The 17,725-nt window shown below is 33.0% G+C and overlaps 2 protein-coding genes across 2 annotated transcripts; both read right to left on the reverse strand.

The window, feature by feature from the left end:
- LOC18612427 (putative serine/threonine-protein kinase WNK11) lies at positions 1 to 2,953 on the reverse strand. Its single transcript, XM_007049216.3, has 3 exons — positions 2,800 to 2,953; positions 1,275 to 1,778; positions 1 to 618 (listed from the first exon to the last, which is right to left on the reverse strand). The coding sequence occupies exons 2-3, from the start codon at positions 1,776 to 1,778 to the stop codon at positions 229 to 231; spliced, it is 894 nt and encodes a 297-aa protein (XP_007049278.2). The 5' UTR covers positions 2,800 to 2,953; the 3' UTR covers positions 1 to 228.
- A 3,294-nt stretch (positions 2,954 to 6,247) lies between these two features.
- On the reverse strand, positions 6,248 to 8,066 carry LOC18612428 (DGCR14-like protein). Its single transcript, XM_018114230.2, has one exon. It carries the CDS (start codon positions 7,952 to 7,954, stop codon positions 6,416 to 6,418), a length of 1,539 nt encoding a protein of 512 aa, XP_017969719.2. The 5' UTR covers positions 7,955 to 8,066; the 3' UTR covers positions 6,248 to 6,415.
- Between the last annotated feature and the right edge of the window lie 9,659 nt (positions 8,067 to 17,725).

The following is a 17,725-nucleotide window of genomic DNA, read 5'->3' on the forward strand; positions in this document are numbered from 1 at the left end:
TTTACCCTAAGCAACAAATATAAATGGCATTAGAGAAAGCACTATCATCATTATTTGAGGCTACCAATATGTACATTAGGATTTATGAATCTCATTAGGGAAAGGAGGTAAAGAAAGACCCCGGTAGCATAAGGCATATGATTCACTTAAAACTAGCTTATGATTTCTGTCTATTCAGAAAAGAAAATTACGTGCTAGTTTTAGGCAGAAATTTCACTCAAAATGCCATCAACTGGAAGTTGAATCGGTCTCATCATCGATAAGGTCAGAAAAGAAGGGGTCCTTGAGAAGTTCAGAAGCTGAAGGTCTTGCCCTTGGCTGGGCTATGCACTTCTCAATGAAGGCCTTCACTTCTGGATCTGGCACTAAGTTCAAGGCTCGGGGTTTCATTCCAGATGTGACCTTCTTGTATATTTTGGCAACACTATCACATTCACTATAAGGTATCTCCATTGTCACCATTTCTAGCAAGCACATTCCAAAAGAGTAAATGTCAACCATCTCAGTGTAATCTTCCTCATACAGCTCTGGTGCCATATATTCTGGTGTCCCTATTATGGAATGTGCAGCATGGCTTCTCCCAACTATTGCTGCAAATCCCAGGTCGCCAATTTTCACCTGCACAGAGAAAACACTTAAATTCTGCCGTTATAGTTTCATAGAAGTTGTTAAGAACATTCTGGATTTATCCAGAAACTTCCAGTCCAATAAATTTTGATTTTCTTCAGGGACATCCAATGTGAAAATTAATTGTTTCGAAAATTAATTTTTCCTTTATAGTTCAGAGAACTAGATTCAGAAACGGTTAACAGGTTACTGAAGAACAAAAATCCACAGGTGACTTCTCTACTTCAGTGCCACTTTCTCAAATGATCAGATGAAATAATTTAATTGATCCAACATTTCCTGCATTTATATGTTTTCCCAAATATTTTGTATCATAAGCAGAGCCTAAAATATAAAACATGCAGCTGCTACATTGAACTGACAATTGGACGAGTCAGCATGCTGCTTGATGATAAAAAGTTATCAAAAAATTAGATTGTAAGGCCAAACGGCTATGGCCTGAAGCCATTAAATATATTTTGTATAGACTGCTTCACTACATGGCATACTCTTTGTAAGTCCAGGAAAATATAAATAAGCTTAGCTGCCTTAATAATCATCTATGAAGTCATAGTTAGTTACCAGGAAATAGCATGACAGTGGAGGGAACATGTCCCATAAAAATTGGAAGCCAGAATCCCATAGTAATAAGGAAGAAGTCTACTTACCTCGCCAATGTTCCCGTTGATGAAGATGTTGCTGCAATTGAGATCTCTGTGAATAATACATGGGTCATGTGTATGGAGATACTCCAATCCCTCAAGTACCTGCTTTGACCACTTCTTCAAAGCCTTAATGGACACATGGCGATGCTTCTTCCTGTAAGTTCTCAAGTTTCCTGATGTGCAGACCTCAGTGATAAAATTTAACGTGTTTCGCTCTTGATCCCTCCAAACACTGTAACAAACAATGATATACTTGTTTTTCAATGTTCTCAGCAGCTGCACCTCGGATTGAAGCCTATTGATCAGCACAGGATCTTCACTAAAGTTAGTCAGTTTCACTTGATTCCAGGCCACCTCTATACCTTCCTCCTGATCAAATGCCCTGTAAACCTTCTTCACAGCACCACTCCCTAGCAAATCATTGTAGCGCCCAAAGCGCCCAGTGGGATCAGCCTCGACAAATGGTTCAACCTCTCGATCAGACATATTGGGACTAGCAGCCGGCATCTTCAAAGATTAGAATCATGAGATACTATATACATATTATACTTACAAAAAACTATTATCTAAACAGAGAGTCCACCAGAAATAGTTCAATCTCAAAGAAACAGAATATGAGTAAAACGCTGATTAAATTAAAACTAAATCCAACAGTGGTAATTTAAACGAGAAAAAAAAAACTGTGATGTTGATACGACAAATCTAATAATCAGAAGTACAATGCAGTTACAATTGGTAGGATACATGTCCAAGATTGAAGCATGGATCATACAAAAGGATAGGTGGTCAAAATTTTAATTAATTTGAGATTGCAATATAAAAAAAAAACCAGTGTGAATAGGAAGAAATAAATGAAATATTAATATAATAACCAATATAAATTGCCTTCACCACAAAATCAATGTAATTGGGAAAACGAAATATCCAAATATCAATGGGAAATAATTCGAGCTTGAACGAAGGGACTGAGATATACATCATTAGCATAATTGTAGTACATCAATATCCTTAATTTAGCCGAAATTAAGAAATTTCTGCAATATAACAACCTGATTTAAACCTAAATTCATAAGGCCGTTAATTGAAGCAAACAAAGAAATTTTTTTTTTTAAAAAAAAAACAGTGCTAAATCTGGAAGCAAAATGAATTTTCACTTTAGAAAAGAGGATAAGATTGGAATAATTGATTACAATTGATAAGAAAAACAAGGAATGCAAAGTCAAATAGAGAAAGAAAGATAAATAAAAGAGTAAGAAATTAAGCTATCAAAGTTGGAAACGGAATTCGAAAGATTAAGCGGAAATTAAAAAAAATAAAAAGAAATATAGCAAAGAAAAAGTTCAAAATTCAAAGGTTAGATTCCTCTCGAATTCGTAGCTTGGGTTTCCTCCACATCTAATCCATGCCATTGCCATGCATGCAAGCATCTTAAATAATTAATGCATATATATAGAGATATACCATACTAAGAATTTTGAAATGCATGTTTAAAGAGAAAGGAAAAGGAGAGACAGCGAGAGGAAATTACCTCGATAAGAGAGGAAAACAAAAGAAAGACTAGGGCTAGGCAACGTTTGTTTGGGATTGAGAGCTCTGAGAGAAGCCGAAGGTATGACTATGAGAGAGAAAAGAAAAGGTCGTTGCTCTGCCGTGGGGCTTTAGGGAAGCGGGGACTGGGTGGGAGCTATTTATACTTGCGGCGTTTTACATTTTAGTTTATTTTATTGTATTTATTTAAACGACGGCGTTGAATGACGATGAAAACTGAGAAAAGCAAATAGAAACACGTGCTGTTTTGGGCGCGTAAAAGCCTCAGGGGAGCTGCGCTCCGAATCTTTTCTCCGAATATATATATATAGCACCTCCATCTTGTTGTATTTTGATAGCACAGAATACAATTTTCTCTTTGTATTTCAACTGGCCTTTTTATCTTTTTCAATTAAAAAACAACTTTGATTTAAGTTCCATTTTGTTTAAATATATATTACATAGCCAATCAATGACTTGACTCGTGGTACAGAAATCTTTAGACTATTTGATACCTTGGCATTCTGATTATTCATATTTTGATGTTTTAAAGCTTCATTGCAATTTCAAAATGAATTTTTAGTGTACTGTAGACATCCTTCTAAGGTTGAAATTGTCTAATAAATCTACTTAAAAGGGTTTTTAAGTCCGATCACTTTCAGCTTTCTCGCTTGGTAGTGACGGGATCAACTCAACTCATCCATGCAAATATTAGCTGGATATATAGAAAGAGAAGAGTTGTCGTCCAAGTCCGTGCCAACTGTCGAAAGCTAGCAGCTGCATTAGTATCCACCCGCACTCGTGAAGAAAAGGATGGGTCATCGAAACATGCATGGAACCATCTTTGAAGAAAACACCGTCTTACATGTAAATCCCGTGCCTGAATCACCAACAGAGTACACTAAATCTCAACATCATGGGAAATGCGGTGCATTGAAATCTTCCTACAACTGCTAGAACTGTCTACTTGTAATAAAGGATTGTTAATTTATTTACATCATCAGAACCTGGTTATGATTCTGAATCTTTGAGTTGGCGCAAGGTACATCACCTTTGCCTTTGGCCTCCTGATTAAGCATACAGTAGATTTGCATGGGAAAGAAAAGAACAACAGTAAAGAAGAGAAGAAGTTGCATCAGTTTTGATGTGCCATTATAATTCGTAGTACAATTACAGGCAAACATTTCACGGGAAAACTAGGGACTCCCCCTGTCGTGTTAGGTGCGAGTGATTAAATGGACAGCTCAAGAAAGCTCCATGGAACCTAGAACGCCAAAAGTTTATGAGAAGTGATGACTTAGGGTGATTAAATTAAATTAAAAAAAGCTTAAGATTAAATGTAACAATGTCATTACTCTCTTTTTAAAAAACTAACCTAATAAATGTACAGCGTTCATATTTATAAGTTTTTAAGATTCTTTTTGTACTTGATGTGAGATTAAAGCAATTTGTTTATTTTTTTTAAAATATTTGACGTAACATTCTCTTCCACCCACTACAGTGATGTCTTCATCACCGACGGTCATCTTATCTGTCTCTTTTTTGAAAGTGCTTGATTTAATCAATTTGAAATTAAATCTATTTTAATAGTACTTTGTCATGAGATTTTAATCCCTCCCCAAAAGACTAATTTGATAAAATGTGTAAAATCCACATTTATAAACTTTCTAAAATTCCCTATCTACCCAATGTTCGATTTAAACATCCCATCTACTTTTGATACCAAGTTGGTTCCTAATAGAAGCTTACAAATTCAAGGTATTCAAAGACACGTGAGATAGACCAAGTCAAAGTTTCACCTCTGAGTGTTTGAAGCCCGAAATACATAGAGATGATCCAATTAAAAATGTAACAATTGTACACCTAGATAGACGGATGAATATTAACAACTGAAAGACTGGTTCTAGATGGTTTTCAACTTAATTATACCTATACCAACTTGTCCAAGTAAATGTTCCGAGATTTTGCTACTCATTGCTTACAATTTTTGGCTGCAAATTAATTCATTTGAAACGAATGACGCTTCTGATTCAGAAGATGGAAGATGGGGCTCAAAAACCAAAAAAAAAAAAAAAAAACCAAACAGAAGAAAAATTAAGGTGAAAGCAAGATTAACTGCAAATCAATGACAGCATTTTTACTGGATACCAGCTGATGATATCCGAGTAGCAGATCATAACAAGAGAACAAATCCAAAGCCCAACACAATCAAGGCGGAAATTCTCAATATAAGCGCAATCCACTGGCATCACAGCCAATCCGTATGGCTTAAGGAATTTTATCCATTTCGGTGAAAAAATAGAAATAAAGCAAATCCTCATGGTTTGCATAATGGACCACACGGGCAAAGGAATTTTCCCTGCTCATACTATATCTTGTTATACTTCCAGTTCGTTGAACATACTTCAAATGCGTATTCCACCATATAAAGCTTCCATATCCATTAGTTATAAACTTAATTAAGTAGAAGCTCGGGCATGGACTGACGTTCAAGTAAAAACAAATGACTTACTAAATAGAGCAGAAGGGATTCACCAGGTTCATGTGACCATGCACATGCTCACTCACAGGGTGAAGGGGGAGGGATGACGCTACTGTAAGAGCCTCAACGCTAATCCCAAAATACCTATGGAGCTTATAATAACTAATAGAAGTGAACTTTTTCAAACCAGTTTCCGGATCTGGACAAACTAGGGCCCTAAAGAACAATCTGAAAGCAGTACTGTGGTCTTTTGGAGACATGCCACAGGGTTTTCAAGCTCTGTTCTGTAAACATCCAAAAACTTTTGCCATATAATTACAAGCACATACAAGAGAACCCTATAGTTCTGCAAAAGGAATTTAACACGTTAATACCATAGCAGGTTACTCAGCACCTTGGTATAGAAACTTTATAATTACTAAAAGGAAAATAGAAAAGAACAACTATACAACTAATCAGTTACAACAAAAAATTCAGAGAGGATTAGAAATCTCTCTTACAGACGGTGACATAGAACCATGCCTCATTCCTTCTGAACCCTGAAACACTTCTTACACTTTTAGGAGAATAGCCCCCCATAATTAAGCAAACTTGGGCACTAGTAATAACATCAAAAAGCATTGTGCTAGCACAGAAAACGCCTCCTTGGCCCTTGCCTCCTTAAACAAAAGGACAAGTCATATGGCGCTTTCCCGGATAAGTCAAATGGCACTTTTCAGGATACTCAAATAAATACATATACATCTTCATCACATGATATGCTATTCTGTTCTCACAGATGAAAAACATGCACATAAAGCATAGGCACATTCATCTCCCTTAGACCCTTCGTTGAATGTATTTATACAAAGCCTACAACATATCCCAAAAATTCAGAGAACTTGATGGGGAGAGAGAGAGAGGGAGGAGTGCATGAAAACACCAACATCAGCATCAGAATCAGCATTACAAAACTAAATTGCAACACTTTTAACATGCAAACCATGCTATATTCATTAAAAAACCAAAATTATCGAGATAATGAAAAACATCTGAACTGGTGCATTTACCCATTCAAAAACAAATGGGTTTTCTCAAGGACTATGGTATAAACAAGCCAGTATTGACCTATGGTACCATTGATCAATTAAGACAACTAATACCATGGAGGATTAGAACCCTCCCTTACAGAAGGTGACCTGGATTCCACGCTACCTTCCCTTCCGAACCTTGAAACACTTCCTACACTTTTAGGAGTAGACACACCAGGACTTGCACCTCGATAACTGGCACGAAGGGTTTCATCCACAGAAGAAGAGGATTTTGCAATTGCATTTCTTACAAACTTCTGAGCTGCAGGAGAAAGTGTTCGTACACTTGGACTGGCACTGCCACCTCTATAAGGTGATGGCAATGGTGGCTTCTTAAACATCTTTGACCTCTCTCTCAATTTCCGAGCAGCTTCCCTGGATATGGAGTGTGCCTTCACATCTCTGGCAGGTGGACAAGGAATCTTAAAATGAGGCCCATCACCACTGCCACCGATATCAATTGGTGTATCCTCAGGCTCCAACCTTAGAGGTGTCCCTTCAATTTCACCCCATGTAATAAAAGGGGATTCATCAACACCTGGTGCAGGTGATGGTGTCTTTACAAAACTATAACCATTCTCCGCTTTCTTCCCAGATTCCACATAAAAATGATTTGGGGTCTTCCTCAAATCGTCAAGATCATACTTTTTTCCCTTATCCCCATCCTTATCTGACATAGGCATTGGAGTTGCACCTGCCACAGGAGTATAAAGCACCGCCATGGATCCATCATCTTTCGGCCTAGAATCCATCACTTTACCATGAAAACGTGTGTTCCCACGATTAATTTCCTTTGTCAAGGCCTTCAATCTTACTGCTCGTTCCTCCTCAGTCAATGGAGCCTCACCCCGATCAGCTGGATGATACATTAACAAATTCTTGGCTATATACTTCCACCCTTCCAATGTACTTGTTGGCTGATCAGACGTCCCATATCCATCTGTAATCCTATCTCTCTTCGCATCCTCAATTGATTTAACATCCTCGTCCCCCATTTCTCCCTGCGTCAAATACCCATACTTCTCCTTCTTCTTCCTATTAACCTTCTCTAAAATCTTGGAAAAACTATCGTTATCCTCACTGGTATACCTCCTAAAAAACTCGTCTAAGGACAAGTTCGAATCAATCTCACCCTCGCTTACCCTACAATCACCCTCACCGGATAATTCCCTACCCAAAACACCTGGGGTTTTGGGGGTTTTACCATCTAATTCATCAAAAGGAGTAAAATTTCTCATAAATGTAGAACCAGGGGTTCGAGTTTGACTTCTACCCTCGGAATTGACATTATTTACCTTTCTGCCACGGCGTTCAATGATCTTCAGCTGGGCATCACGGATTTGAATCGGATCGCCTGTCTTGATGGCTTCGAGCCAATCGAGTCGGTCCCGGAGCTTGGAAATATCAGGAAAAAAATCGCGTTCGATGATCTTCTCGATGGCGGCGACGTAGGTGTCCTCGTCGAGGACTCGCGCGCGTTTTCTGCTAGGGTTTTTTGGGGTTGTCGAAGAAGCAGCATCGGGAGTTTGGAGAGAGTTGTCGGAATATGGAGATGGTGACGGTGATGAAACGTGGCGGGGAGAGTGGCCTGGAGACAGAAGCATGGCGTCTCAGAAACTAGGGATTTCAGATAATTGAATATGATTTCAGGGCTTTCTAATCGTTTCAGCGCCTGTCGTAAAGGAAGGTAATTGGGTCCTTTCGTGGCCGTGCATCAATTATTAATTTATATTTTATAATTCCAAATATCTTCACAGATAGACGGTGAAAGAATTTAAATTTTATAGACAATGGTAGAGTTGTCACCTACCTGTTAAGATATATTTCTTAAAAAAATTAATTAATTTGATAAAAATATGTCTCAATATTTTAATTCGTTGTAAAATTTAAAACTCTACTAACTAACGACACATAAATATATTAATAATTATCGATTTATATTTTTTGAAAAAGAAAAATCAATAGGAATAGTTTGGCAGGTATTATTTTTCACTTTTTGCTGTTAAAAAATAAAACACAAGCAAGATAACGTGCTTGATAAGAAAAGTAAACAATATTTGTTTTGAAGAATTATATAAAAACATAGTATAATTGTTTTATATAATAAAATGCATGATTTTATTCTTATAATTACCTTATTTATTTTTGCACCTTATGTTACATTTTAATTATTTATTCATTTTTAATCAATTATATTATATTTTTTATACTTTGTTTCCCTTCTATAATAACTTTTGAAGGAAAAAAAATAGTCAAAGTACCACACTGGTCCTTTTACTATATTGTTTTCGCCAATTTAATTTTTTTATTTAAAACTAATCAATTTAATCTATGTACTCTAACATTTTGTGCAACTGAATCCTCTTATCTAATTCTTCTAGATAAACTGCTTAAGTCGTTGGCGCGGTATTGATGTGTAAAATAATGTTGACATGCTGTTAACAACATGTTAGACATAAAAAGTTTTTGGTAGAAAAAAAAGCTTCCCACTTTCCCTTTTTCTTTTTATTTCTTTTTTCTTGGCCATCACTCATCTTTTCTTTTTTTTTTCTTTTTTCTTCTTTTTCTCTCAGTTTATTTCTCTCTCTCTTCTTTTTTTGCTATCAGCAACCTTCTCCTTGCTACACAAACTAGCCTCCTTTTCCTTTTTCCTTTTCTTTTTCTTTCTTCACTTTCTTCATTCTCTCTTTTTTTTTTCTTTTTCTTCTTCTCTTTTATGTTTAATAAATTATAATTAATCCAAGATGTAATATAGTAGAAATTTTTAGCATACTAAGATCTCACCAAACTTTTTCATACCACTAAGAAATGCCTCATCAACTTTTTTAATCCATTACCTTTCTTTAGATTTTTTTTCTAAGCCAAACTTGTCTCATATTGTACTACATTCCTTCTTGTTGTACTAATGGATGACTCATTATTGGTAGCTTCGCTAAAGACATTGTCTCTTGAATGTTTTCCAAGTGAACATCATTATCAACTACATCATCAACATTCAACTTATTGAATGCTTGGGAGCTACCTTTGTTGCTGGAAATGTAGCTTCCTCTGTTCTCCACTACAGCAACGGGTGACTTTACTTCTTCTTTAGTTGCCTTATACTTTGTCAATTGATCAAAGTGAAGGAAAGGCTTGTTTCTAAGTCTTGTAGCAACTTGGTGGCTTTACATTTCAATTCGAAATATTAATAAAAAGAAGAAAATTTGTTAACATCAATAAACAAGCAAATATTTTTTGTCACTCATATTCACTTACCTTAACTAATGTATTCCAAACATCAAGATCACATGTGATACGCTTGTTGACATCATACCAACCAAAGCTAGAAGCATAATGAACTAGCATGCCAGCAACTTCCTTGTACTGTGTTTTCAACAATTTCATTATGGATTATATACGTGGATGCCCTTAATTTTGAAATTAAAGATATTTTCACCCATCCATTTCTCAAGTTGTTGTAAATAACTAGCCTTAAAAGTCCCACTGTCTCTACTCCAACCTCCTTCATTCACAAGATCCATGCAACATTCAATTAAGATTGCATCTTCAACAAGAGTCCATTGATTGGTAGATCATTTGGTTGTCTTCCCCAATCATTGAGATGATGCACTTTCCATTTACAAGCAGAAAATGAGGTATAGAAAGATTATAATAACAAATATATAATATATAATAAGTAAATGAAAAATTATTTTTGATAAAATAGGAGAAAAGGAATCTAAACAAAAATAATAAAGATCAAATAAAAATATGTCTCAACCCATTGGAATCAATAAAGGAAAGTTTGAGTTGTAACAAATAAATGTATCATTACATGATGTTACAAGATAAATATAAAAAAACAATCAAGGCAAGTTTTAGTTGTAACAAATAAAGCATACAAAGATTATTGAATCAAATACAAAAATTAAGTTTGTTTTCTAGAAGCTAGCCAATCATTCCATATTTGTGTGCCAAGTTTATTTCTCCAAGTAGTCCAAGCATTTGAAGTCTTATTAATCTATTGAATGATATCTGCATATTTCATTGCTTATGAATGATTCCACGTATCCTTTATCCATTTTAGCCTCAAGTGGATCACATTTCATCTTCCTCATAATGTGATTTTGTAACAAAGCACAAGCAGAGATAATTATGCATATTGTTTTCATTGGATACCAAGATCTCTCCCTAAGTATTGCTTATCTCATTTTAAGGAATCCAAAACATCTCTAAATAATATTCCTATTACCAAAGTGTTTGTAATTAAACAATTCTTCTTTTGTTTGAAGAGTGTAATTTCGTCTCCACTCATTCAAATGATAACGTTGACCTTTATATGGAGTTAAAAATACCTCTATATTTGTGTACCTAAAATCATATAAGTAGTAAAAATCTATACTAAAAAATTATTTTTAAATTCACCTTAAATTATATTAAGTAACATTTAAATCCTATAGTTAATAATTTCATTCACATTTTTGCGTTACCTTTGGAGACTTTCAACTCATTTATTATAACTATTGCATCTCGAAGAACCTTTCCATCCAAGTAAAAAATATATATGAACTACATATCTTGTGAACAAACCCTTAAAACATTTGTAGTAATTTCATTATTCCTTATTCTGTATTTAGGCTTATTAATGTCCAAGGCATTGACTTTAATAGAAGTCCATCTAAAGCACTTAACTAATTCTATAGTTTCCAATAGAATAATGACACAAACATTTAATTATTTAGTTGCATTTCTAATAAATGTGCAAGGGATTTTAGGTAAACTATTTCCATCTTAAGCCCATTGAACTCAAGTATAGAGTTTAGCTTCTTTAATAATATTGCTTGCAACTTCAAAACAAATTTTAAAACAACACCAGATTGCCTACTCATTGTCATACCAACTTCTAACAAATTCTCTATTTATGATCCTAATCTTTGCATGATAAAAGATGATGTAAATAAAGATAAACATCATATCTTCAACATTCATGTTTTTTATTGGTGAAAACCTATATCAATGCTTTAAAAGCATATTATACAAATTATAGAAGGTAGACCTATCAATTCTAATATGTTCAATGCATGCCATATTAGAATCAAATACCATTCTTCGAAAATTCAATTTCTTGATAAAATGCCTAACTATTAGTCTTGATTTTAACGTTTTCTATTATTCATGTAAATTTATTAATATCCTACAACCAAAACATTAATTATCACTATTATGTTATACATCATTATAGCTAATGCAAGAGCAATCACAATTGTTGCAATTTGTTCTTCAGAAAATTCTTTCATCATGTGAACTAACAATATACAATGTAAAAATTAACTTAGTATACAAATTGGATGATGCAAGTAGTACATCAAGATACTGTATTTAAGGAGAGAGATTTCGTATTTAATTAGTCATTTCCCCTTAAATGCGTTGGGAAATTGACATTTCAACCATCAATAAAAATGAAATTGTTGGTAACATTGTTTAAGGTAATGAAGACGCCAACATTGTGGTAGATTGTCAAGTTAGTGACCCACAAGAAAAACACCATCGCTACTCCATGGGTTTTTATCTACTTGTAGCCTCATCCCATTTACTTTCATAATTTTTCTCATCATTAATACTATCTACTTTTCCCTTAAACTCTTTTGACTTTCTTATTCCTACTATGTTTTCTACTCTACGAGCAATTTGGTTAGTCCATACTTTTTTTTAATCACAAATGAAGTACATGTACATTAGATTGAATTGAAAGTCTATACAAAATTATTAAGTGACATAGAGATTACGTAATTTCATAATTAAAATAATAAAACGTAAAAGTAACCTTATGAAATAAAATAGCATATATATATATATATAAATCATTGATGCCCACCAATAATTGATACATAAATTAAGTATGTAAACATAAAATACTTTTTTTTTGGTTGTTAAGCAAACATAAATACTTAAATTAGGATTTAAAATACTTCAAATTAACTAAATAACAACTATAAGTACTGATATAATATCTTACAGATACCATATATGGGTGAGCATATGTTTAGATATATTTTAGTGGCCATTATCACAATGCTCCTTTCTTGCTTTGTTGGTTGGAAAACTACATTGGCAAATATCACATTTGTATTTCGTTTTTGCTATTCTGTGTGTCACGACCCGGAACTCCTTTCGAACCCATGACAACAGCCGTAGTGTCCTGATGGGCACTTATCTCTCGGAATGTCATCCGAAACCCCGCAAGGCTTAATATTAGTTTCTCATTTTTTTCGGTGAGTAACTATTGCCAAATATTATGTTCTAAAGGATTTTGAGCTATTTTCAACTTAAAACAGATAAAACGAAAATTTTGTCTCACAAGGGCATTTTAGTCATTTTTTTTCCAAAAATCTCAAAATCAGTTAAAAATGTAGTATGCAAGTGGAAAACACATATTTCATAATCAAAAAATATTTTGGATGTCTAAAACATTCGTTTAAAATGAAATTATGACAATTAGTATAAAATAAAAATATTGAAGAAAATATTCAATTTTCTCATAAAACAATATTTTAAGAACACTGCATAAATAATTTTTACAACGTAAAAGTAAAATAAATTCATATATATTGTAATACAGATAATCAGAGTATAAAATTAAATTTGCAGTGACACGTGGGCCCACGAACGACTAAAAGTGTCTAGAGAGATAAACCTACATATTTTGAGGATGCCAATCCAATTGTAACCCTCGATGAAATGAGCTATCTACCGACTATCCCGAGCTTGAAATGGGTGGAAAGGAGGGTGGTGAGATTATATAATCCCAGTGAGTAAACAAATATCATTTAAAATATCTAAAAGCGAGTAAAAGGAGACTATAAAAACATTTCATTAAACTGTAATTTATCATCTTTCGACTTATTTCAACAAAATGAAATCAATTTATTTAAATCAAATAATCAGTATGGCTTATAAACTTCTTAAAACTTTGGCTCGTGCCGAAATCATTATCATACTCAGTTATCAGGGATACCTTGATCGAGGGCTATCTCAACCGAGTCCGCCAAGGCTGTTAAAAAGTTTTGAACACATAAATCATGTTTTTATTATGAAAATATAGTCGTTCCTTGCCGTTAGCGGAGTTCATAATCACGAGGTGGTTTGCTGTGAAGTGAACTCTAAAACTGTTAGCCTTAGGAGTTATCCACCTGCGCCTCTCATACTGAGGTAAGATATAACGGGGTTTACCGTGCCCCTCTAATAAGCTGGCTCACGGAAACCCGCCTACTGCAGTGGCTAGTTAAATAACCCACCATACAATAAAATTCATTCTAACATGACATGACAATTATTGTAATTCACAGCCTTTCAAGGCTAAATACACATTTCATATATTTCAACATAAATACCAATTCAGCCATTCATGCAAATATTATCATAAGCCATTTATTCAAATCATAAATCTACAACATACCAGTGGTCTCTAATTACTCTATTTTTCAAAATTGTTATTTCGTTTCAATACAATTTATAAAATCATTTTATTTAAACATATTTTATTTGTAAAACCAAAAATTAACCATTTAAACTCATTTTCATAAAATTTCACCAAAATCGATTAAAATCATACTTTAGATAATTAAAATGATGATAAGGTTACTCACTATTTCGGGAGTCGAATTCCAAGTACTCCGACTATCGATCCTCAGGTACAATTTCTTTGCCTTTATCGGAGAACTCACCACCTTGACAAATTGCACAATTAAGAGGTTTACTACTTTGGTACTAAACCAAAATAAACTAATTTATACTACTAATGTATGATATAAAGTGCAAAATGTCTAAATTTTGCCTAAACGCGGTGTTAGCCTATTTCTGTCTTTTACCTGATAAATCAATATACGCGTTCGTTTAAACTCCAAATTAATTTTTTTTCAGTTTCTATGCCTCAATTGCACCCAAATTGACTTAATGTCCCTCAGTGTGGTGCAAATTATCAGTCCTGATAATAAATTACGAAAATACCCCTAGTGGGTAAAAATTAGTATATTTGCTCCGAAAATTTTCATTATTTTTCTAGGCTCATAATTCATCATAATTCTTCAAATAAATATCAAGATCAGCAGCCAATATTCCCCTAGAAAATTTGGCCAATAATGGTAATGGAGGAAAATGAATTCTTTTCTTGTTGTTTTGTTTTTAAATATGCTAAACTAACTAAAAACACTAACATAACTTAAAATCAAATTAATCTAACTTCATTCTCTCTCCATACCCATTTGGGCAGCCATGAATTCACCATGAAAACATGAAATCTAACCATGGAAAATAAGGAGAAATGCATGGGAAAGGTAGATCACAAGTCAAAATCAAGAAATTTTACCTTTGATTGCTTGATTCCTTGAAATCCCACACTTTTTCTTCAATTTTCCCACCTAGGTTTCTTGTTTCTTTCTTTTCCTCTCTTGTTCTTAGTATGGCCGGCCACTTGAAGAGAAAATGGGATAAATATGGGCTGATTTTAATGGAAAATAAAAAACTATTCTTGCTTGACATGTGGCATGTTTCCATTGGTCCATTTTTTAAATTTTTTAAATTTTAATCCTTTTTATCTCCACCACACAATTAGTCAATGGTCAAAATGAGGATAAGGGATGACCATGTGCTGGACAAATGTCCTGGTGATGAAAAATTATTGTTTTGCCCCTGGGGTGGTAAAATTACCATTTTACCCCTATGCTCCAAAAAATACCAAGAATAAATTTTTTTCACTTCTTAACCTCAAATCATACTCCAATAAGTCAAATGGGGCTAAAAAAATCTTTTCTAAAAATTTTCATTTTGTCCCCAGGTGGCAAATGACCATTTTGCCCCTGGATAGTGAAAATTTCAATTTGACTCCAAATTGATCATTGAACTCCAAATCACCATATTAAACTATTCTGGGACTTTAATATTCTTAATTTCATCTTAAATTCTCTATTTGATCTAGTTCGATGCTTAAATCAACTTTGTTGTACCTCTAGGTACAATACTAACTTTTGTCGATTTTTCGGGACTCTCATAGCATGCAAACATGCTATCCATCACATGTATTGCATGACAGAGATTTTATAGAGTCAAGCTTGATATCTTCTCCCCTACTTGGATCAATCATATGATCATTCTTCATGTCTAATTTCGACATTCGGCTAAATATTAATATTTTAATATTATTTCATTAATAAAATATTATTTTATTCTAAAAATTTTATCTTGTCTCCTTAGTTCCCAAAATACCTTCTTATACCTCAATTCACATCCGATAAGCTTTATTTGTCACCATATCAAAGTATGGGGTATTTCACTGTGATTCACCTGAATAGAGAAAAATTGTTATATAGTAAAGATAAATGTTATTTGCATGAAGTGGGTTGCTTCATATAAAATGAATGGATGTCATTTGAATTAGTAATAAAAAGAAATGAGTTGGCTAGTGCGATAAATAACTATCATTTAAAAATCATCTAAGTTTTAATAAGAATCATGTAATTTTTGTAACTTCTCATCACTTTTTCTATAGATTTTGATGATTGATAATTAATATGACAAATTTTAATACACTGAATGAAAATTTGTATTATACTTAATATGATATTAAATATGTAGTTAACTCATAATAATACTAAAAACCTATTATCAAAATCTTTTTTGCACCACAACTCTTAAGATTAGACAATCAAGCATTTTTTTTCTTTTTTATATATGTGACATAATTTATATATTACCTCTTAACCTTATTTGTCACTAATCAAACTTCGATCATGTTTTTAAAAAAAAAAAAAAAAGAAAAGGAATTTTATTACATTGCTTGGGAAAGCCAAGTACCTTAGCCAAGGAGAAATCAACCAAGCCCTAGGAATGAAATCTCAGTTGAACATACATCACCATATCACATGCTTCTTCCTGTGAAAAAACCTTAAAAAGACTATACAAAAACATGTCCACCTATGGTTAAACAACTCAAAATATTCACAACAAAAATGTGAAATCTCACATTGAGTAAGAGAATAAGTTAGGAAATCCTTAGGTGAATATATAGATTTCAATTTTTGAATATCAAACTTAATTTTACCCTTCAAAAAAAATTTATTAACACTTTAGTTGTCTGTCACTTTTGAAGCAGAAATTTCCCTAAATTTGAAAAGGGTTAAAATATATGATTTTTATAGAACAATCTTTTGAAAATAAAAAATGACGGTAACGATTCCCTTGATATTTAGATAACCAAAAATAATTTTTTGATAATTTTTTAAGTACGTTTGCTATGGTAAATGGGAGTCGTAAATTTAATTTCAAACAAACTTTTTTATTTTGTTCTTGAAACCAAAATTTTGATTTTGATTTTTGTGGAATTTGATTTTTTTATATTTTTATTAAATCTAAATGGGGGTTGTTTGCTCATTTACATTAAATATCTTAAGTAAATAGAGAGTAAAAAGGAAAGAATGAAAAATAAAGACATTTACTTAAATGGTATTCAATGTAAATAAGTTGGGTAGGTTTCATAGGTGAATTGTCTCAGAAACTACATTCATTTTCAAATTTATCGAGACATGTTCAAAATGTATTGATACATATGGTTATGTATTGATACATGTTCATAATACAATTTTTTCAAAACCAAATGTATCAATACATGGTCCAAATGTATCGACACATTTCATCGCTTTTAGAAAAATAAAAAGGGAAAAACTATATTTTCACACTAAAAACTATAAATACCTCACATTCTTCGAGGATTTTCAACCTTTAGTCATTTTTTTAAGGCATTTCTCTCAACCCAAATCCTCTTGACTCATTTTTACTCAAATTTTCATTTTTGATGATTAAATTATTAGGTTTTGAGTTGTTATGAAAAATGTGACATTTTTAAGCTTTAGAAACTTTAAATCTTGATTTCTAGTTTCTAAAAATATGATTTTATTACCTAGATATTCTGTTGGTGATTAACGCTTAAAGGTTTAGTAATTTTCTTGAGCATCTAAGCTCACCTAAGGTAAGGATGAAATATTTATATATGGGTTTCTAAGAATGGGTTTTAGCTGAAAAAATAGTTTAGCTAAAAGTGAATGGTTTCGAAAGTAGTTAGAATGATTATTATGAGATTTTTATTCTAGGAAATGATTGTGATGATTGTTGTACGATATGAACATTTGAAAACTTCACGAAGTACGCCGAAACGAAGTTGTGATTGAAGTTAGGAAATCGAACCTCCAATTAGGTAAGTGGATACACCTTTTCAAGTATTTTAAAATGTAAAGTTAACATGATTTTTATGGAAATGATTGTTTAAGCATGTTGAAATATTGTTTTTATAAATGGTTTATCAAAGAATTTGAACCAAAAGGTTTTTATGAAGTTTTCAAGGAAAT

Source organism: Theobroma cacao, chromosome 1 (assembly GCF_053813885.1).
Source record: "Theobroma cacao isolate CCN51 chromosome 1, ASM5381388v1, whole genome shotgun sequence".
Classification (NCBI taxonomy): Eukaryota; Viridiplantae; Streptophyta; class Magnoliopsida; order Malvales; family Malvaceae; genus Theobroma; species Theobroma cacao.

Bases quoted from the DNA above. Each gene is read 5' to 3' on its own strand.
- LOC18612427 (XM_007049216.3), bottom strand. From the start codon at position 1,778: ATGCCGGCTGCTAGTCCCAATATGTCTGATCGAGAGGTTGAACCATTT. The intron at 619-1,274 runs GTAAGTAGACTT...TTCTCTGTGCAG, and splicing joins TCAACGGGAACATTGGCGAG to GTGAAAATTGGCGACCTGGG.
- LOC18612428 (XM_018114230.2), bottom strand. From the start codon at position 7,954: ATGCTTCTGTCTCCAGGCCACTCTCCCCGCCACGTTTCATCACCGTCA.